General features: G+C 35.7%; 3 protein-coding genes across 3 annotated transcripts in view; all 3 read left to right on the forward strand.

Annotated features, from left to right (window-relative positions):
- The window catches only part of LOC117338147 (Fanconi anemia group A protein homolog), a 45,011-nt gene extending 30,392 nt beyond the window's left edge, over nt 1-14,619 (forward strand). The window contains exons 24-41 of the mRNA XM_033899364.1: nt 1,015-1,205; nt 1,833-1,932; nt 2,293-2,424; nt 3,043-3,116; nt 3,260-3,403; nt 3,983-4,082; nt 4,714-4,853; nt 5,337-5,433; nt 6,572-6,631; nt 7,169-7,246; nt 7,986-8,080; nt 8,581-8,667; nt 9,492-9,549; nt 10,195-10,266; nt 11,301-11,440; nt 12,457-12,595; nt 13,265-13,360; nt 14,481-14,619. Of these exons, the coding sequence (XP_033755255.1) occupies nt 1,015-1,205; nt 1,833-1,932; nt 2,293-2,424; nt 3,043-3,116; nt 3,260-3,403; nt 3,983-4,082; nt 4,714-4,853; nt 5,337-5,433; nt 6,572-6,631; nt 7,169-7,246; nt 7,986-8,080; nt 8,581-8,667; nt 9,492-9,549; nt 10,195-10,266; nt 11,301-11,440; nt 12,457-12,595; nt 13,265-13,360; nt 14,481-14,549 (1,872 nt within the window). The 3' untranslated portion in view covers nt 14,550-14,619. The remainder of the gene's footprint in view (nt 1-1,014; nt 1,206-1,832; nt 1,933-2,292; nt 2,425-3,042; nt 3,117-3,259; nt 3,404-3,982; nt 4,083-4,713; nt 4,854-5,336; nt 5,434-6,571; nt 6,632-7,168; nt 7,247-7,985; nt 8,081-8,580; nt 8,668-9,491; nt 9,550-10,194; nt 10,267-11,300; nt 11,441-12,456; nt 12,596-13,264; nt 13,361-14,480) is intronic.
- Nucleotides 14,620-18,643: 4,024 nt separating this feature from the next.
- LOC117337706 (uncharacterized protein DDB_G0279899-like) lies at nt 18,644-19,348 on the forward strand. Its single transcript, XM_033898804.1, has one exon. It carries the CDS (start codon nt 18,644-18,646, stop codon nt 19,346-19,348), a length of 705 nt encoding a protein of 234 aa, XP_033754695.1.
- Nucleotides 19,349-19,406: 58 nt separating this feature from the next.
- LOC117337707 lies at nt 19,407-20,261 on the forward strand. Its single transcript, XM_033898805.1, has one exon. The coding sequence runs from the start codon at nt 19,407-19,409 to the stop codon at nt 20,259-20,261; it is 855 nt and encodes a 284-aa protein (XP_033754696.1).
- Nucleotides 20,262-22,481: the final 2,220 nt, after the last annotated feature.

Raw genomic sequence — 22,481 nt, forward strand, 5'->3', positions numbered from 1 at the left:
GACTATAATTTGTTGGATTTCTATTGGAACTCATTCTAACTTGGTTGACAGTGTCAGTATGGGATAACAGATTGATGGTATACACATGTTGGCACTGACTGACCCCAAGGGGCAGATGGGCGGGGCTAAAAAGGGTCAAATTGACTGATTTCAAAGATCTTCTTCTCTAATCTCAGATATGATGGAATCAAATAATCTTCATATATGGAAGGGTCTTAAGATGCTTTACCAAAATTGTGAATTTCCTGACCCTGGGGTCTCATATTTGCCCCTGGGTAGGGGTAAACTTTACTATAGTTTATATAGAGAAATCATATTTTTGACTATTATTTGTTTGATTTGTATTGGAATTCATTCTTATTTGGTTAACATTATCAGCTTTGGATGGCAGTTTGATGGTATGCACATGTTGGCCCTGACTGACCCCCAGGGGCTGATGGGCGGGGCAAAAAAAAGGTCAAATAGACTGAAATTTCAAAGATCTTCTTCTCAAGACCTATAAGACAGAATCAAATACTCTTCATAGGTGGAAGGGTCTTATAGTGATTTACTAGTGTAATGAACTTCATGACCCAGGAGTCACAAGTTTGCCCCTGGGGAGGGTGTAGATTTTACTATAGTTTATATAGGGAAATCACATTTTTGACTATTATTTCTTTGGTTTCTATCGGAATTCATTCTAACTTTGTTAACATTGTCAGCATTGGATGACAGCTTAATGGTATACACCTGTTGGCCCTGACTGACCCCTAGGGGCTGATCGGTGGGTTCAAAAAGGGTCAATTGAATTAACTGAAATATTTCAAATCTCAGGTGACCGTTAAGGCCCATGGGCCTCTTGTTATGCAAGTTGTCCACTTTAATTTCATGTAATACAATATTTGCATTGGTTGGGGATCTTGACGACTATGTCCTTGTACAAAACTGCAACAGACATGGTTTGGTTTATTTTGTAATTGATATGATAGTGCAATCTGTTGGATATTTTAATTTATCGTGATTCTATTTTGCTAGGGTTCAAAACCAGAAGAGCATCATATCCAAGGCATTGCCATGTCCATGTGTCAAATGAGTGTCCAGTATGAACGGTTTGGTGAGGCATGTGTCAAGGTCTGTGGAAGGGTCAGTCTGACCGATGCCCTCTCACACCTGGTATGGTCACAGGGGTCATTACGGTCAGCAGAGTGTATGCGATTGATGCTCAGGTGAGTTGTGACTTTGTGACCTTGTAACAGGACAACTGGTTAATTATTACTTCACTAAAGAACAGGGGACGATGGGTGGGGAGAAAAGATTGTGTTGTGTCGACGAACACATATACACCCTCACACTTATGTATATATATATATTAGATTGTCTGTGCTCAATCTAGTATTCTACTTCTCACTGGACCTTCATAATTGGGATCTTGAGATCAACTTTAGGTTTGGTGGTGTGTCATGCATTAAAAGTAGGTCACTGTGACCTATATTTTTAACTGCATCAACTAGAGGACTCTAATTTGCTGAATTTTGAGGCTAATCATGGGCCCCATTCTCAATTGAAATTCATATATTATTAAAGCCAGATTTCCAAAAATCTGCAGGTTACTCCTGAAAAATTATTTTCCATTCGTCAATTTTAATTCGCAAAATGAGACAAATAGGCCCAGCAACAATGTGCTACATTACTTCTATTTAATGGCAATATAGCATCATGATGTAATAATCAGACTAGTTTGTGTAATGAACATGTTACTGATAACCTCTTTGTGGAACAGATAAACCTGCTACAATGTCCTTTTGACAATTGACCTTGACCTTTATCATGATGAACTATTTTTACACCCACAGATTGAGTACTGCCTATTTCCAGTGTGTGTTTAGCTGCTTGGACAGTACCCAGCTGGCTGGTCTGAAGGACAAGGTCATCCCAAGGTCACTCGTCACTTTGGTCAGTCTACTAAATATTGTAACCAACCAGTCATGTTTATTGTGAAATTCTAACAAATTCTTTGTAAATTTAATTAGAATTGATATAATCATATATAATCACTGCAGTGAGGTTATCACTGTTTCAGTGGCCATTCAGAGTAGTACTTTCAGTCCATTGCATTAAATTTTACTGCAAACTTTACATGGAATCAGTGCAGAATTTTTCATTGCATTTAGTTTTCTAAACTCTTTAGCTATATCTTAATGATATTCAACAGAAAACTATCAAATGTCCTCTCTATATCCAGGACAGAATACACTTTGATCATGCATGGCCTGACATAAGTACAGTTTTAGCTAAGTTGTCCTTTGATTGTAGTTTGTTTTTTTGTGCTGTCGTCTGCTGCCAGAGACCAGAAATCATTACAACCCCAGAGGATCAGGGGAGTTTAGACTGACACATCTCATCTACCGCTCAAAGAAGTTCACAGAATGTTGTCAGCACATACAGGTATCATGCGTCAAGGAAAATATTTATTAAAAACTAAGTATATTGACGAAACACATACCATAAAACCCATGCAATTTGCACACCTGTGTAATTAGTGCACCTGTGTAATTTGTGCAGGTATTTTGGGGGGCTGAAAATGCTGAAAAAAAACTATCTGTATATTTTCACATCGAATGTATTTTGACCAAAAGCAATGTCCAAGAGGTCTCTGAATTGATGTATGAAAATGATACTGTAAGACAGATTATCTCTTAACATTGCTTGAAATTATTCTTATACTTGATAATATATATTACAATGATTTGATCGTTAGCTTGACGGCTACGAGTAACACAAGTCTGATGACAGAAATGTCCACTTGGATAACATGAGTGTTATATTCGTGACTATCATCGGAACCTATAGCTAGCTAGCAGCTGATGGCTACAGTATAAAAACAGTTTGTTACTGAAAATTATCTGAAATCATTGTAGTGGAGAAAATTAGTATGATTGACTCACTGGGGAAAGTTATGATCATTACCTAAATAAATGTACAGACTTAGCTCATTTGATGTAATGATAGAGTAAATATATCTGATATGTTTATGTATGTTCAGTCAACTATTTGTTTGAACAGCTGACCTTTAAAGAGTGGGTTACCATGGAGATGACAGTGTGTCGTGATGTTGACTTCCTCAGTTTTCATGAAAGGTAAAGACATTTTCTGTGCATACTTTTCATGTCTGAAGTATCGTTCTAAGTCATTTTCTATCTAATTTGCTTCCAGATTCTTCTGTGACATTATGATCAATTTTCAGAAAAAACAACAAAACAACATTATTTTGTCCCCACAGGAGGGAGTACCTTTGGTGGTGTATATACCAGAAGTTTCTCTGCACGGTTCCCAGGTCTGACAAAATGAAAATTGGGAGTGAAGGGCTGGATGTGAGGGAAGCCAGCTCTATACTGATGGAGACTTTAATCTGGCAAAATATTAGGTAACTCACAGGAAATATCATATATCATAGAAGGAGCATTGAAATTGAGTACATAGGGGTTTTGAAGGAAGGCTTATAAAAATGGCAACATTTTGGCTCGGTTGCCATGGTAATGATATGGATGCCTCTGACTGGTAAAAATTTAGATGATGTATGATTTTTGCCAAAAAAATTCACAGGGGGGAGTTATGACGGATGCTGTAAACAGTGGCAAAAATTGCAAACCTCTGACTGGTCAAAAACTGTTGATGTTTTCGGATTTAAATTTAAATTTGGTGTGTATGTGATTCATGATGCTAAAAATAAAACAGTAGACTTCTTTCTGGATTTAAAAAAAATGGCTGCCATTTTGTTATCTTCTTGATGGAAAGTAAGAAGTTCACTTTCGTTGAAATATGGTGTTTTAAGGTATAATGACTAAAATGAACAAGATTGTGGTTTCTTTAATCTTTAACAGGTAGGTAATTTGACAGACCTCTGTATCAGCTCCCATTATGATTAACACAATATGAGTTAGTTATAGTTACTTGTATATTTGCGAAAACAGTACTTTTTAAAACTTTTTTCTCCATTGTACAGTAAAGGTTTGGAGGCTACAACAAGATGTGGTCAGTGTCACAGAGACCGGAAAACTGGGTCAGATTACGGAGGACAAGCTGATTTCGTACACCTGCTTCAGGTAAGTTTTTCTCTCTCTTAACTCCATGTAGCAGTCACTGGAAAATATCCCGAACTCTATATGCATAGAAAGCTCCCTGGACCCTACTTGCCCGAGTTAAGGATATGATTCTTGTTGTCTGAACCTTACGGGGTGTGTCAACAAAAATGTGAATGCATGTGTGTGATGTTTATTTTTTTTTTCAAATTGATTTATATAATCAACAACATCCTGTATTCCTTTAAAGCTTAAACCACTATTAACTACCAGTGAAGGCAAAGGAAAACTACAGGTTGGGCATACTTATGACTTATGACTGTTTTAACTGAGGAAATTCAAAGATTCATGCCCAATAAACCCATGTATAACAAGTTCACATAGCTATACATAGCCCCCGGAACCTCCTCCTCCAAAAAAAAGAAAGAAAATGTATTAAAAAATTAAGTAAATGCTATATTTACTTCAGGATAGGTCAGGAGACAAAATACTCAGCCTGAAAACAATTCCCAAGGCACTTGTGGACTACAATTATAGTATAGATAGCCAATCATATTTTTTAGATCTAGATAACACATCATATTAGCATGTAGACCTTGTGTTGATTTAGGTCCACTATGTAATATACTAACGTACTGTGTTGTGTTTTCTGTAGGAAATGGTGACGATGTTACCTAATACAGGAAGTGAAGAGGATTGTGGGAATCCATGGCTACTTCAGCAACTGTTCCAGGCTTTAAAGCAGCATGGACGTGACACTCTCGGAACAGAAGCAATCCTGCATCATTTCATACAGTATATAGATAGGATTTAAACCTACGTATAGAAATAGAATATATTATGACAAACTTGTTGGGGGAGATCAAATTACCTGATACATCTTCTACCCAGAATTTAATCTAATCTTATACTTAGCTTTATACCCATAATCTCATCTTATACCCGTAACCTACCTTTGCCTAAATGTGGTAGGATGCTGATATTTTATGTGTAACTCTCCTTGAAATCAAAATTCATTGCTTTGCAAAAAAATAATAATAATATTTTGTCATACATCTTGAACTTAAATTTTCTGTTAAGCTCCTTTGCCACCAAAGTAGAAGCAGAGGCTCAAAAACTGTTCTTACTTGTAATTTATATGAATATCAACAGAAGTTGTGTAAATCACCTATATTATCATATGAATTATTATAGGCTGATTTTATCATTGCTTGTTGTCAACATGCCACATGAAGATAGCTTTATGAGATTAAAGGTTGATATATTTTGATGTTGTAGTCTGGCCATGTGTTTGCCTGCCCACTTGTTTTACTGTGACAATGTCCACAAGTTGACTGACTTTGGACCGAGCTGTGATGTCATCAACAAACACTTGGTATGTTATTAAACTTGTTGTTTGTAATCCTCCATAGCTGCCATAAATTTATGTCTTATCGTACTTGACCACTCCCCTGTTTCTATCAAATCTTTTGGGACCAGACAGTGTCACCCATTAAATGGACCGGTGTCGCCCATTCTTTTATTCCTGCATAAAATGTAGTGATACCCCTACCCCCCTACCCCCCCCCCCCCCCCCCCCCAACCCCTTTCCCTCCACCCTCTTAAAAAAGTAATTCTGCATCTTTCAGCAGAACATTAAGGCCACCACAGACTTTTTAAAGTAAATAAAATTACTTAAAATGACAAAGGATCAAATTACTTAAAATGACAAAGGATCAAATTACTTAAAATGACAAAGGATCAAATTACTTAAAATGACATAAAATCAAATTACTTAAATTGACATAAAATCAAATTACTTAAATCATCATCAGTGAAACATTCAGAAATGCACAATTACTTCAAGAAAAAAAAAAATATTTTCTTATTTTCTGCTTTTTCATCATGATATATACTGCCTGCTTTCTATGCCCTGGCCATGAAACGGAAGGCATACATAGTGTTACCCATGTCCGTCCCGTCCCGTCCTGATGCAATGTAACTATCTAATCTCAGGAACTGCTGATGTGATCCTCACCAAACTGTTTTGGTTGTCAAGTGGCAGCGGGGGCATTTATGTCTTACAGATATTTTTTGTCTCCTTTATTTCGATCCCTCATCCACAGCAACTATGATTGGCCTGGGTTCTTTGATTTTTATTTTGTTAACATTCAGATCAACTTCATTAGTGACAAGATATTCAGTACAAGAACAAAATGGGGGAGGAGGCTTATTATTGAATGTAGGTCTGGTCCCAAAAGATTTGATAGAAACAGGGGAGGGGTCTTATTGTTGAGCTGAGGCTGATTGCCGGTCAAATTAACTAAACTTTTCGATGTGAGCCTGACAGGCGACGATCAACACAAGACACTGAGGACATGTAACATTAACAGATATGGTCATTATCAAGAAAACATCGATCTATTGTCAACCATGAATAATTCGAAGTCCTGCTGTTTCGAAGTTTTTCTGTTAGTCCCTTGAACTTCGAAACATCGAAGTTTGACTGTAACAATGTTGTTTATACTTGTTAGAAACATGGACTATGTCATGGCAGCCATTTTCCTCTCAGTGTGACCCAGTATCTCATACAGGTAAATATGATGCAGTATCTCATACAGGTAAATGTGACGACATATGTCATACAGGTAAATGTGACCACATATGTCATACAGGTAAATGTGACCACATATGTCATACAGGTAAATGTTACCCGTTATCTCATACAGGTAAATGTGACCACATATGTCATACAGGTAAATATGACCGAGTATCTCATACATGTAAATGTGATCCAGTATCTCATTCACGTAAATGCGGCCAAATATTTTAAAAAGGTAAATGTGTGACCACATACCTCATACAGGTAAATTTGATCCAGTATCTCATTCAGGTAAATGCGGCCAAATATTTTATAAAGGTAAATGTGTGACCACATACCTCATACAGGTAAATTTGATCCAGTATCTCATTCAGGTAAATGTACATGTAAATGTGACAAAATTTCCCATGCACATAACGTTGACATAAATATCTCATTGAAACCTAAATGTGCGATATGTATCTTATATTTTGCCTCTGAATAGTGAAGTATAAGACAGTCTAAGACTGCTATATGTTGTGTTTACCAGGGAATGGCTGACTGTGCCCAGTATACAGATGTTAGTGAAGTGTTTCTGAAGGCTCCAATACTGTCCATCTCAGCCTTGGTAAGTACAATCAACATTTATATAATTATTCAATATATTTGATCAGAACATTGGACCTTAGTGGTCTTCCTTGGAGTAATTAGCCAATTAAAACTAATTATTATAAAAATTTAAAGTTTTCAGGAACTCGGGTAAAGATTTTGTAAAAACTGAATTCCATATTACTATGATCTTCCGGGATCTGACGTTTTACATAGTTTGTGTATGTACATATGTCCTATAACTGTTTCCTTCAATTTTTTATGTTCTGGCTATAAACAGAAGTGGTAAACCAGGGTAAAATGTAGTTTCTTGTTAACAAAATATAAGAAGTTTGTCAAAGGGAGGTAACCCTGTACTGTCCTATTGAGCGGGACTGGACTGGGTCGATCATCGATGACCAGGTAGCTCAATTGGTAGAGCATCCGGCTAGTGTTTGGAGGTTCGAATCCCCGTCTGGCTGCTACATTTTCTCCTCTCCTGTTACAAAATTGGCGCCCAGCTAAAATACCCACGGTAGTGGTATAACGGTCTCGGGTCTCTTCGAGGGCGAAAACTTGGAAAAGAGGAGGGAGGTGTGTAGCGGGACTGGACTGGGTCGATCATTGGTGACCAGGTAGCTCAATTGGCAGAGCATCCGGCTCGTGTTCGGAGGTCCCGGGTTCGAGCCCTGGTCTGGCCACTACATTTTCTCCTCTCCTATTACAGCTGGGTGTATATGTACATGTTTGAGTACATGTTTGAGTACATTCTGTTGTAGATACATGTCCAGCAGATCTCTGGTGTGATAGCAGCAACACAGACGGATCATATCCAAGATACTTCAGTCATATTAATTGTGGAATGGCTCCAACGGTAGGTGACAAAGAGATATTAATAGAATCCATTATGGGTCTGTTCTGTGGACAGGGATATCTCAACCCACGTGTAAGAGTTTGGCCAGTCAGCACGAGACTTGCCGAGTGCTGGCCAGCCAAACTCTTACAGGGTTGAGATATTGGTGTTCATGGAACACACCCATGATTGATTATTTTTCTCACATACTTGCAACCAAACCTTTGATCAATTTCTTTAAAAATTGAAACTTGGTAGACTTTATAATTATGATATCATTATGTTTAATGAGTTAAAGACTTTTAATTTCCTGTTTTCTAAAATTGACTTTGTATTGAAAAGTGAGATTTGTAGCACGCCAGCTAACCAATCTTAAAGTGATCCAAATCTTATTTTAATGCAGGATAGTATGTTACATTATATGACATTCGACAATAACAATATACAGCATATCTTTTCCCCTGCTGTACTCTTGTTCTTGTATTTTAAATGTGTATAATAAACTCAAGCTCCATACACAGGTATTTAAGTGGACAGAGAGAAGCATTTCCAGAAGAAGGCTCTTCCTGGATGATTGCTGCAGCTCTCCTCCTTCTCACTTTGACCAGGTGATGCTCTTTCTCCAGAGAACAGATTTCTTATTCATCAAACATCCTATACTGTCTATACTGAGTGTTTTAAAATTGTAGTTGCAAAGTGTCCTCTACTTTAGTTAAAGTGTTTTACATGATAATATTCAAAATATCATCTAAATTTTATTCATTTTACAACATTTGTAAAACAAGTGACATCAACTTATATCAATCACCCTTGTTGGCTCTGATGAAATTACACATGGGGTTTTGCTTTGGGAGGTAACTAAAAATTGTACCTAAGAGATTTTGTTTGCCTCTGCAATTTTATTTTAGGAGGAGGGGGTGCTATATTGTCCATCCAATCCCATCATCATGCTCTATCCCATCGCCACATCCAATCCGATCATCAGGTCCCATCCCATCGTCTTGTCCCATCCCATCATCAGGTCCCATCCCATCATCATGTCCTATCCCATCATCAGGTCCTATCCCATCATCAGGTCCTATCCCATCATCAGGTCCTATCCCATCATCAGGTCCTATCCCATCATCAGGTCCTATCCCATCATCATGTCCTATCCAGTTCTGAATCTGACATATCTTCTCAACAGATTTCATTTTAATATTTGATATTTACTCCATAATACATGGATCTATACTTCTACATCAGATCACATTCTAATAGTCTTTACTCAAGGTTGAAGGGTCATAGGTCACATTTTACAGTCTTTACTCAAGGTTGAAGGGTCATAGGTCACATTTTACCCCTTCTACATGGGACAGTAGTTTATGAATGTGTTGATATTGATTACCGGGTAAGGTAATGAGAATAATGTACAGTTTTCAAATTGTTATAGTGAGGAGATACCACAGAACCTACTGAAGGATGTCACTTCTTCTGGATCAGGCAATGATGTAAGTATCCAGCACCAGTTTCATTTTTGCAATCCAGATGGTTGAACCAGTTAGACTAGAGTTGGTTTTTGTTTTTATTTTTTTGTTTTTAAATAAGGACAGACCGGCTGTTTTCAGACCAGCTTTCACAAAGACTTCCGAGGCATGTGTTAATATCTGCAGGTCCATCAAGATATATACCTGAAACATTACATTTAAAAAGTGATGAACCATTTTTTCTGCATAAAGGAATAGGCCCCAAGATTCTCTCATCTACATATGACAGTTCAGCTCCAAGAAAACCCATCTGAGGTTCTCAAATAATTAATTTACCAGGAAATATCTTGTACTTGTTCATGATTAATTTTATTTTCACTATTCATGTCATTTATCAACAGAAAGCCAAATAAACCGTTCCACGTCTATTACAATTTAGTAAAAGTGCTCATAAGTGCTATTTCGTTGTCAAATAAGCCCTAGCCTGCAGTGCTTGAGTCAAAGTTTATGTGTTGGCTACCTGGGACATTGTACAGATTTAATAGATAAATTTCACCGACCACAAAACCAACAATTTATTATTCCAACACAATTAATATACCTAACTAGAAACTCGATTATTTTTTACAGAATTATAATACATGTATTGCAGTAAAAATGTTATTTCAGATACTGGCAGTGTATTGTCACCTTGTTTTAGCTGAACTGTCAAGCGCACAGCTGTGTAACAGTGAGACAAAGGTAGGTCGATTACAGCTCATTTCTATGGTCAAATACAAAGAGAAAATCTCATTTGTCGTAAAACATGTTGCTGTTCCAAGCAGCATGCCGTCCAGGTGTATAGTGATTTTCATGTCTGCCCAGGGATTGGTCTATCTAAATTCTGATTGGCTTAAACAATCAACATGGTATTATACAGGTAAACCATGTGCATGGTCACACACATATATACATCCTAAAACACAACAGGATTAAAAGTGGGGAAATTCAAGTCATGTAATTAAGTAATACTATTTATAATTCATAATCTTTATAATCATAGTAATAATTTATGTCTGTAGAGAAGGTTGAAATACCTACAAGTCATATCTCGACAGTTGTACAGAGTCACATTTTTGTTGTAATATTTGACAGTTCTACAGAGTCAAATTTTTGTTGTGATATTTGACAGTTCTACAGTGCCAAACGTTTGTTGTGTTATTTTTCAGTTCTACAGAGCCAAACTTTTGTTGTGGTATTTGACAGTTCTACAGAGCCAAAATTTTATGTTATTTTTCAGTTCTACAGAGCCACAATTTTGTTGTGGTATTTGACAGTTCTACAGAGCCAAAATTTTATGTTATTTTTCAGTTCTACAGAGCCAAACTTTTGTTGTGGTATTTGACAGTTCTACAGAGCCAAAATTTTATGTTATTTTTCAATTCTTTAGAGCCAAAATTTTGTTGTGGTATTTGACAGTTCTACAGAGACAAAATTTTATGTTATTTTTCAGTTCTACAGAGCCAAACTCTACAGAGCCAAACTTTTATGTTATTTTTCAGTTCTACAGAGCCAAACTTTTGTTGTGGTATTTGACAGTTCTACAGAGCCAAAATTTTATGTTATTTTTCAATTCTTTAGAGCCAAAATTTTGTTGTGGTATTTGACAGTTCTACAGAGCCAAACTTTTATGTTATTTTTCAGTTCTACAGAGCCAAACTTTCGTTGTGGAATTTGACAGTTCTACAGAGCCAAAATTTTGTTGTGTTATTTAATGCTTTAATGTTTATTTATAGATACAGATCCTACAAGAATCCTGTGTACATGTCCTACAGTCATGTCCCATGTTGCTTACCGCCATTGTCCAGCCTGTCACAGAGCACTTACTTTATACCACGGATAGAGCCCAGAGGGTGGAGCACTTAACATTGCTGAGGTATGTATACCTGAGCTATGTACCCCAAACATCAGGCTAATTATACATATCAATATGATTTGAATTCAATATGTCAGCATAACTAAGATATGTCTAAATTTTAAAGCCTCACTATGTTTTCGTGACTTATGATTTATAACAAAATTACAATGACACTTTGATTGGTAGGATATATACCCAAATGATGATATAATATGAGAATCGAAACTATAGTTTATGTTAATGAGCTGCGGGAAATATGTCATGTTAGTTCTTAATAGTGATAGAATCTTAATATTTCACATGTTTCCTTTGGAATCAGACATTCAGGGGTAGCATGGACCTTGAGAAAGCCTTGAATTTCACCTTGGGCCTTGAAAAGCCTTGAATTCCATTCTGGGCCTTGAAAAGCCTTGAATTTCATTCTGGGCCTTGAAAAGCCTTGCAAATTGGTTTACAGCCTTGAAAAATCCTTGAATATTAAGGTTTCATTAGGATAAGTGAAACCCTGGCCATTGATCATTTGGACTCAACTTTGTCTATGCCGCCTCCCCTACAGACGTTAATAATTACCATGCTATATGTCAAGTTGTATTTTGATCAAGTGAATAGTTATAAATTGCTTTTTTGTTCTCTTGTTCAAGATGACTTAGATGACAGGCATAATGGGCCTTGGATATTTAATTAAGACATTGAAAAAGCCTTGGAAAGGCCTTGAATTTGGTTTGACATCATCCGTATGAACCCTGACATTGCTGCTTTGCTGTTAAATAAGAAAATTGATTTAATTTATTTTGAATGTTTGCCATGATTTGAAATTGAGTTTTGTGTTTAACTTCATTTTACATCAAAGTGAGACCAGGGGGATACCTGTTTCATTAATATTTTGTAAAAAAAATAAAATGTCATCTCAGATGAATAGATGTATGAATGGTGATTGTTCTGCAGATTGTTGAAAAAATGAAGGATTTGGCTGCTTATTAAGAGAGCTGGTTGATAAGGGTATTTTTTACCAAAACCTTTCATTTCCTTTACAGAATTTTGTGTAAATCTGAGACATCTGACATCCTTAGAACACCACGTGGCTTGGTCTGTGTCATCATGATGTTTGGAAATGTAGTTCAGCTGTTTGATCAAGGTCAAGCACTTGAGGGACTTGATTGTGAAGTATCCGAGGTAATTAATATGTTCAGAGATAACAAACAAACAATAATCAAGTTCACATTGTTTTAATAATCAAGAGTTAAGTTCACATATACTCACAACCATAATTAATTTACCTATACAAAATGGCCAATAAACTTATATATCATATCTTTAGCTAATGTTTAATATACATTTGTATATATGGCCATTGTTGACACAGCTTCGTCAGGTATGTATGCAGCTTTGTCACGAATGTATTTAAAGAATTAGTTTATCTATTGCAATAGTGTATACTAAAACCACAGACATATGTATCTGGTTAGTATTTATCCATAAAGAGCTATTAGCCCCTAATTTCTCTATATCAAAAAGTTGTTACACTTGAATAGTTGAAAGTAGGGGTGAACTTTGACTCTGAATTTCTGTTAAAACTAACCAGAATATCAAATGCACACAATCTTCAGTAACATACACTTTGGTTTAGAATCCTTAAATATGAACACATGTTCTCCTTCTGTCATATGACAATGATTTAAAAGATGAGAAAATGAGGAGTGGCACCAATGGGAATTATGCGCAAGATTGGTTAAAATGCTTCTTCTTTTGTCAGAATTTAGGCTAAACAATGTTTTTATAAATACTAGCCAGATTCAGCAGCTGTGACGAAAACCAGTAGTTAATGCTGTATTTTATTTATAGGTCCTCTCCATACAAGAAGTTTTGGAGCTGTCAGAATTTGTGAAAGAGTGTATCAAGCTCTCCAGTGTTGAGCAGTTAAATTGTATTGAAAGTAAGGTAAGTAACAAAAAAGGCTTCATGAAAGTCTTGAAATTGAGATCGAACTTTGAAAACAATTTCAAATCAAAAAGTTTTGTGTTTATGCACAATTTAATTTTTAGGAACCACGGAACCAAATGATTTCCCAATAATTTCCCAATAATGTTAGCGTTTACTACTGTCCTGTTTAAATGGAGTTTTCATCACTGGTCCACTAACCATAATTTTGATGAATGTTATCTCGGAAACCTGTATATAGAATGTTTGAAAATTTTACCAATTTGAACTTTTTTTTTATATGGGGGCCACCATCTTGTATTGAATTTAGCACCAAAAATGCAACTAAATTTACAACAAAATGCACACTTAATTAACTCCCCCTGACAAAAACAGGCTAGGAAAAAAATTAATGTTTTTTTCTATATATTTTACATCTACATATTTTGCCCAGCCCACACATAACACTTTGGAAACTTCTCTCACCTAAATATCCAATCAGTAGGCCCCGATGCATTCACCTTCCTATTCTTGACTGCCCGAACGAGGAAAACCCACAATCTATTTTTGATTTGGTTCTGTGGTCCCTATGAAGTCATTATGTTTTGTTTCACAAGCTAGGTCATATTTTGTGTCACAAGTGAGTTGTACCTTTCAATATTAATTTATTCATATCCTTATAATGAAAATAAAACTGAAAACCGTACAGGTTTTTCATTCTGTTTATGACAGGTCTCTTTTAGTAAATGATTTACAAATGTGAGGAAAAAACAAAATGGCAAACAGGTGGCCATTTTGGATTTTGACAGTTGAAAATTGTTATAGCGATACCCTGAGAAGTACACAAGGGTTATTTCTCAAAGTTAATGTGTCAGTTCCCCTTTGTATCTAGATGTGATAATTCATCTTATTGAGTCTAATTGGGAAAACAAAATGGCTTACATGCAGCCATCTTTGATTTTGAAAATTAAATTTTGTTATTGAAATATTTCAGAAAATTCTTCTTAGATCTTTCTTGGATTTCATAAGTTTATGTAGATTCCCAATGTTGTTCAATGGGAAAAGATCAGTCTTTCATTTGACCAATAAGATCATTCAATGGTGGTTGCCTTCCTCTAGGATCTCTTGTTTTCTATTTCAGAATACCATTAAAATGTGTGGACCTGATATCTACGTTACATTTAAACAAAGACTTTCCACGATCAGATGACTGAAGAAATAGAAGAAAATTTCACCTCGTTTATTGTGCACAACTTTTAATAAAAATGAAATTTTTTTTAGTGATGTTGTTGTGTTTTTGCAAAACAAAAACAAAAGACAGTGGATACTGAATAATAATGATACCGTAATTCTAACTCAAACACAGTCAAGAATCCTGACATGATAACACAAGAATTCCATGGAAGTGGATGTGTCGCCTGCCCAGAAAATTGTGTAATTACAAGAGTTATTGCACGGAAACAAATTTTCTATTTAAAGTAACAGTTACCTTGACCTTTGACCTTTAAATCAGTAGAAAAACAATCCCATGCAATGACTTTATGTAAGGAATAAACATATATTATATGAAGTTTGAGTTTGATCTATTAAAAGGAACTTATTGTACCGAATTTATTTTTAGTAACAGTGACCTTGACCTTTGACCTTCAAACCAATCCCATGCAACAAGCTCTTTTGATAGGGAAGATCTGCATTAAGTTTGAGTTTTGACCTCTGTACGGATTCCACCGCCACTAACATGGAAGATGACATTGTAATGATAACACAAAAAATGTAATTTTAACTCATAATTGATAAAACAAGGCAAAAACAAAGAAAATGAGTTTAGACGGAGACTTTAAAGTACAAGGAGAGTAAGACCAGGGGATTCGGAAGGGTATGTGTCTAATGCTTATTCGACGACACCCGCCATACAAATCTGTGTTGAATACAGGTGAAGTCACATTCTCAAATGAGAGTTACATGTAGGGTTTTGACAACACGCGACATCAATTAGTACCAAACACATCTGTATTCCCTAATGAGATTATGATGTCGACCATAAAATTTCCCCGTGGACTTAATTAACCTGCATCTCTCGAAACATGGTTTTGAAAGTTATTGCAAACACGAAGAAAAAAGTAAAATGAAGATCCTTCAAACTTAATGTAACCTTAACTTTTGACAGACCAAAAAGTTGTAGCCACGGCTTTGCTATCCAACATGACATTTTATTTATTAGCCAACCATTATCAGATGGTGGGCTGATCCTACTGCTCTTTGTCTGATGTCCACTGTCCATCCGTCGGTCTGTCCATCTGTCCTTTATCAGTTTGTCTCAGAAAGTTCTTCATGGATTTTGCACAAGTATCACCTGTAGTTTTCCCTTGGAACCTAGTTGTGTATGTTCCATTTTGAGACTGATCTGAAAACAAGATGGCCGACAGGTGGCCATTTTGAATTTTCAAAGTTGCAGATTGATATTGCTATTTCTCAAAGTTCTCCATGTATCTTTCTCAAATTTCAGCTATGGTTTCACTTAGGTTTTCTCTTAGTTGTGCATGGCCGACAGTCAGCCATTTTGAATTTTGACAGTTGAAGTTTGTCGGTCTTCATGGGTCTTTTTCTAATTCACCTATAGGTTACCTTTGGTCTGTAGTTGATTATGTTACATTTTGAGACTGATCCTCATGGATACTTCTTAAATTTCATTTAAATTCTTGTTATATCCATCAAGTTGAAGTTTTGTCATCCTCATTTTCAGAGAGTTCTTAATTAATCTTTTTGAGATTTATTATGTTGGTTCCTCTTGTTTCCAAATGATTAAGAGGAAGAGGAGAAAAGTAGAGAAAAGATCAATCTTACAGAGATCCAATAAAGGTCATTTGATGATGGGTGCTAAGATCCTTCTAGTACCTACTTATTGATCTGGACAGCTGGGCAAAATGGGGGCAGTATGGTGGCAAGTTCGTGTGTGAAGAAAGCATATTTGTGCGTACATCTGATGTGTCACATTTAGGTGAATGGTCAAATTCATTTTCAAGTTCTTAACATTTTTCTAAATTTTGAAGTAAAACTAATTTTCTGCTATTTTGTCATTATCAGTGTAGTTAGCCATATAAAGAAATGACTACTTAAAGAATCATTTCCTTTCTGTCTTTAAAGATGGGAAGCAGAACAATATTTTAATTGGATATAGAATATTTCTTTTCGTATTTGATTGAAAAGTAGGGATGATTTTTCCTAATCTCCAAAAATATTCAATTAATATCTTCTAGTAATACTTATCTATAGAAAAAAAACCCAAAAGCAAAACAGCATTGATTACTAAGGTTATTCCTACTCTTCATTCAAATTGAAATCCTCTTTATTTTTTACAAACAAGTGAATACCTGCTAAACAGGGCAGTAACCCATGTGAACTGACATTACATGCCATGTACGACTTTAGTAGCATCTTTCAACATTTTTGTGATGGAAATGAATCAAAATAATATTGAGCATTTTCATACATGTAATACACAGGTTTTGCTTGATATATATACGAGTTTAAGATGTAAACATTCCTATACATATTTTAACTAATGAAAGTGTAATGAATGACACAAATATACATACACACGTCTTAAGCAGCAATTAAAGAGTTACAACAAATAGAAGTTTTATAACAGACCATGTAGAATTCTAAAAAAAAAATAAAAAAAAAATAAGGTTGCCAATAAAATGATGAAAGTAATAACCCCACCCCCAAAGAGTTGGTATCACATACTGATATTGTTTCAGTGTATATATTTATCAGTGGTGAACAATTGATACTAAACATTTTGTGATGTATCTACTTTGTAACTAATGTTACTGCCTTGTATGTCAACTGTCAAGTCAGGTAAATCTTAATCAGGTACATGTATTGTGCTGTAACCTTATATATCAAAGTATTTAAGCAATGATGTCAATATTTTTGTTTCCTTGGGGTATGAACATTTTTTGTATGGAAACTATGAATCCGCGTACAAAATTTGTTTCATACCCCCATGAAACTAAAAAAATAAATAACATCAACGGTTATAATTAATTTTTGAAATTGATTTTCAAAACTAAAACATGTTTTATGTACAATTTACCTGATCTTATAGAGGATTTTTTTTCACAAATCAATACGCAACGTCAATGGCCCTTTTGTGATGTCACATTTTTCGCGCCATTTTCGTTTTTTTTCTTTTTCATAGAGGTATTGAAAAAAAATCTCAACTAGTCAGAAAGTCGTATTACGCGTACAATTAAAAATTATGATAAAAAAAATTAATATTACAAGTGGTGACAAACTTTTCCGTACTCAGAAATATTTTATTGATTTTTGAACATCGTCTGTTTTCATATTTTAAAATGATATTCTTTCATACTATTTTAAGGAAAGGAATCCAACAATATTAAGCATGTTATATGTTGTCACATGTTATATAATTTTCTAAAATGAAAAGTACTTTATCATAGAGCTAATTTTCTGAACTGTAATTAAGGATACCATCAAGCCAAACTAGGAAGCTATGACTTGACTTAACAGTGAGTTTTTCTTTTGTCACCGGGCACTTGTTTGTTGACTTTCTCTACGTAGTTTGATGATAAAATCAAAGTACGTGATCACCAATGTTACAATCCATGCAAATGGCATACTTGTCATAATTACAGCACGGCTGATACCAAAATCTGGATATAATGACAAAGCACAATTAAGACCTTTAATGACATAAGATAAAATTTCAGTCAAAACATTTGGGAAAAAAACAACTCGGGTTTGATAAACATGATAAAAAAAAACGTCACTTGTTGCAGGGACATATATATATCCCTGCTTGTTGGGAAACCGATCTCTCTGTATATATATATTTCAACTGGTTTAATATCTGTGTATAGACTTATAAGGGACTCTTATGTAAATAAAAAATGTACTTCGAGGTTGAACATGAAGGTACATGAAATCGCTAGCTCGCGCGGGGTACACATTCTTATGTTAATCTTACGTCATGCTTGGTTGGTTTCAAAACACAGGTCTTTGTGGAACATCGTGTATATTGCAACGCCCGCTTATTAACTCCAGTTCCAATACACAAGATCGATTTATGAACTCCAGGTGCCTGTGTATATATGTGCAAAGTCTATTTATAGATTTATACATTTTAAATGTCGTATAGATCTGTTTACACATGTATCGGTGGTTTGTAGTATTCTGTACTGGACGCCATATTGGAGTCGTCATACTGTGGTTTCCGGGTGGATATCTCTGGATATGAACAGAATGAAGATAAGGATACACATTTAATATTTGAAGATGGCTTCAAATGAACCTACGATTGACCAGTGTGGTCAAATACCTGTAAGAGTGAAAGGAAACTCGCAGTGCTCTTTCCACAAAAACAAGGAAGTCATTCTACATTGCTTGGATTGCGACATTTTAATATGTCTTTCTTGCAGTATCTCGATACATAATGGTCACAAACTTGCAGAAATTGAAAACATAATTCCGCTAAAGAGAGATGTACTTATGGATTTCGTGAACGATACTGAAAATAACAAGCTTGTTCAAATTCGGGATGAAATAAAGTTAATTGACGATAAAATCGCAGAAAATGACACCAGATTTGTTGAACTTGGTCAGCTGATGATGCAGCAAGCGGAAAGCTGTAAAAGTAAGCTTGACGTTCTGACGGGCGAGTTTGTCTCCCTCTGTGATAAGATGGAAATGGAAAACCGAAAATTGCTTCTAACCTTCAAACGTGAGCTTAAACAGCGATACAAATTGCTTGTTAAGCAAGTGAAAGAATGCAAGGAAGTGTTACAATCGGGAACCGCAGTGGATTTATTTGATGCGACGACTGGGCTATCGTCTGCTGGTTTGCCTCTTCCTGTTGAACCGGAACTCAGTGGTTTAGAATTTCGTCCCTGTGCATCTCCTACTAAACAGCTCAGGAAGGCGTTGGGGTCATTGTATAAGCAACGTACTGAGCCTCATTCTGATGATATCGATTACACCTGATACAACCGATGGGGAATTTCTGGACCAACCAACTGTACTGACAGAATTCAAAAGTCCAATGGAGTGTTCATCTCTCTGCCCGACACCGTTCGGTACGTGGCTCAGCGAAGCTGAATCCAAGGTACTGTTGCTTGTCGACTTCCAAGGTCAAATTATCCAGAAGGTCAAACATTCCTGTGATATCACCGACATCAGTGTTTCACCAAAAACACATAATGTGTGGTTTTGCTGTGCCGGGAATAGGACCATCTATGAATATTCGTCCTCCAGTGCACACGGTCCAATGTTTGAAACAGAAAGTTGTCCAGCATGCCTCTGTGTCACAAAGGACGAACAAATAGTGGTATGGACGAAAGATCCGGATTTCCTACACGAGAGGGTGTTTATCTTCACAACAGCAGGCAAAGTGGTATTTTCAACTTGTCCAATGGACCAAGAGGCATGGCCGGTACGAACTCCGTTCACCATCACACAATGTTCAGTGACTGGCAACCTTGCTCTTCTCTGTAGAGGGAGTACCAACGACGAAGACGCCTGTGGCAAGATAAATGTTTACAACCAGGAACTGATCTTCCAATTCTCCTTCAGTGGAGATGGTGAGGCCACTGGGCAACCTTCTTTTGTTCCGTGGTCAGTGGTATACGACAGCAAGGGGAATCTGGTAGTAGGGGACGAACAGGGGAATAAAATCCACCTCGTCAATGGGACAGGGAATTACACGAGAACACTTAGATTTGGAGTACTAACTGACAATTTAGCTTTAGGCATTCAGTCGGATGATGTGTTGTGGCTGTGCTTTTATTCCGTCAAAGCTGAGAAACGAGGAATATTTGGAAAAGTTGTACGAAAGTTGTCTGATTCTTCGTCAGATTTACCAAAAACGGAAATAAAGACAATGAAGTATTACAAATAATGGAAGATGTCTTATTCTTCGTCAGACTTACCAAAAACGTGAGGAGAAAGACAATGAAGAATTAGAAATAATGGAAGATGTCTTATTTTTCGTCAGACTTACCAAAAACATGAGGAGAAAGACAATGAAGTATTACAAATAATGGAAGCTGTCTGATTTTTTGTCAGATCTAACAAAAACGTGTGGAGAAAGAAAACGAAGAATTAAAGATAACGAAAGCTGTCTGATTCTTCATCAGATTTACCAAAAACGGAAATAAAGACAATGAAGTATTACAAATAATGGAAGCTGTCTGATTTTTCGTCAGATCTAACAAAACCACGAGGAGAAAGAAAACGAAGAATTAAAAATAACGAAAGCTGTCTGATTCCTCGTCAGACTTACCAAAAACGTGCGGAGAAAGACATTGATGAATTACGAATAATGGAAGTTTTCTGATTCTTTGTCAGATTTCACCAAAACGTGAGGAGAAAGACAATATAGAATTACGTATAATTGACACTGTCTGATTCTTTGTCAGACTTACCAAAAACGCGAGAAGAATGACAATGAAGTCTTTACAAATAATGGAATGATTTACATATCAATTCATCTTTATCTATTATATAAATGTCGACAGTTTTATTTTATTCTTTTACATATATTGTTACTTATAGTTAATAAATCACATGTTATGAAGTATATGTTGGTAGATTTTATTCTGGTATATATTTGTGTACTTTAATATTTTAAAGCCTATTTCTGATGTCATCAATTTTTATTTGGATGCTATATCCAACAGAATTCATAGACATGACCTCTTTAATAAGAACATAGGAATGCTCTTATTGGAAAGTTACAGGTAACATATTATAAGCTAAAGACAAGCTTTTGAATGAGAATCTCCTCATACTACACAATGGAAAACAGTAATAGAATAAATACAAAATCAAACACAGAATTTAAACATCAAAATCCTTAAAGTATGTCCGGTATTTCATTCCCCATAGTCAGATTTCCCCTGCAGTATAATTGTTCCTTTCAAGAAAGGTTTAATTATGGATCTCTCTTTTGACATCCGTATATGACAATATCCGAACACTTTACTAGAAACACATTTCTAGGATTAATTGTAATGTCCTATGAATTCCTTGGAGTTGAAATATTGCGTTTTATCTCAATTTGTACGCCCAACATTTCTTTCGTATCATCCTTTCAGATATTCATGTATAATCCCAGAGCTTGCTATATCTTTGACAAAAACATTTTAGATGCGTTGTTGAAATCCTGAATTATCTAACTTTTTCACAGTTGTGGGGTTTCATTACTTCAAGGATATAATCCCAGAAATATACTGTAATCACATTCAATAAATCAATCACATTTGAATTTAATCCATTTCAATACTAAATGCTGATACACAACATGTTGTGTCTAGAACGCACCTTCGCTGTTGGATGGCATTATTCAAACGAGACTAAATTCTATTCAGGCAGTTTTTACACACCTAGATGTATTGCATGCATTTGTACAAAAGCATATAAAGTATGCTATAGGACACCATTATCCTTTATTGTATCAATAACCTTTAAGATTGGATATACTCGACAGGTATTGAAACTGTCCTATATTGATACAAGAGGATGTGTGTTTAATGATAGATATATAATCCCCAAACTGCCTACTGTGTAAGATATTGAGCTGTGGTCGGCCCTACTCAGACAGGGTCAGAGTTCAGGGGCTTACTTATTAGGGAGCTTTGTTCATGTGGAAACCCAGGAGAGCCAGGACATTCACACTTAGTCTCGTTTGGAGATGTTAGTTTGACCACTGTTTAGCAGCCTTGATATATAGCGCAAAAGTTTCGTGACAGCGTTGGTGGTGCAAACCTAAAGATTTTAAAATACATTGATTGACAACTTCCATCGAAGATCAGACAGCGGGCACATATGTAATATTATAATTTGTACATTTGAAAATTAGATTTCTGTGCCTATCTGCGCTCAGAAAGCTGTGTTTCATTATATTCAATAACATTCCTTAGCATACGTATAGTAACGTTTACCTTACGTTTCAAAGTAAACAATTTTCGTTGAAATATTAATTCATTTCGGTATCTTACCAAATTCCTGATAGTGAGGGAGATTCCAATAGTGGATTTTGTACTCTATGCGCATTTTTATCCCCGGACCTGTTCTTTTGGATAATGATTTACATTTTATTTTAAGATAACACAAACAA

The sequence above is a fragment of the Pecten maximus genome, chromosome 11, assembly GCF_902652985.1.
Source record: "Pecten maximus chromosome 11, xPecMax1.1, whole genome shotgun sequence".
Classification (NCBI taxonomy): domain Eukaryota; kingdom Metazoa; phylum Mollusca; class Bivalvia; order Pectinida; family Pectinidae; genus Pecten; species Pecten maximus.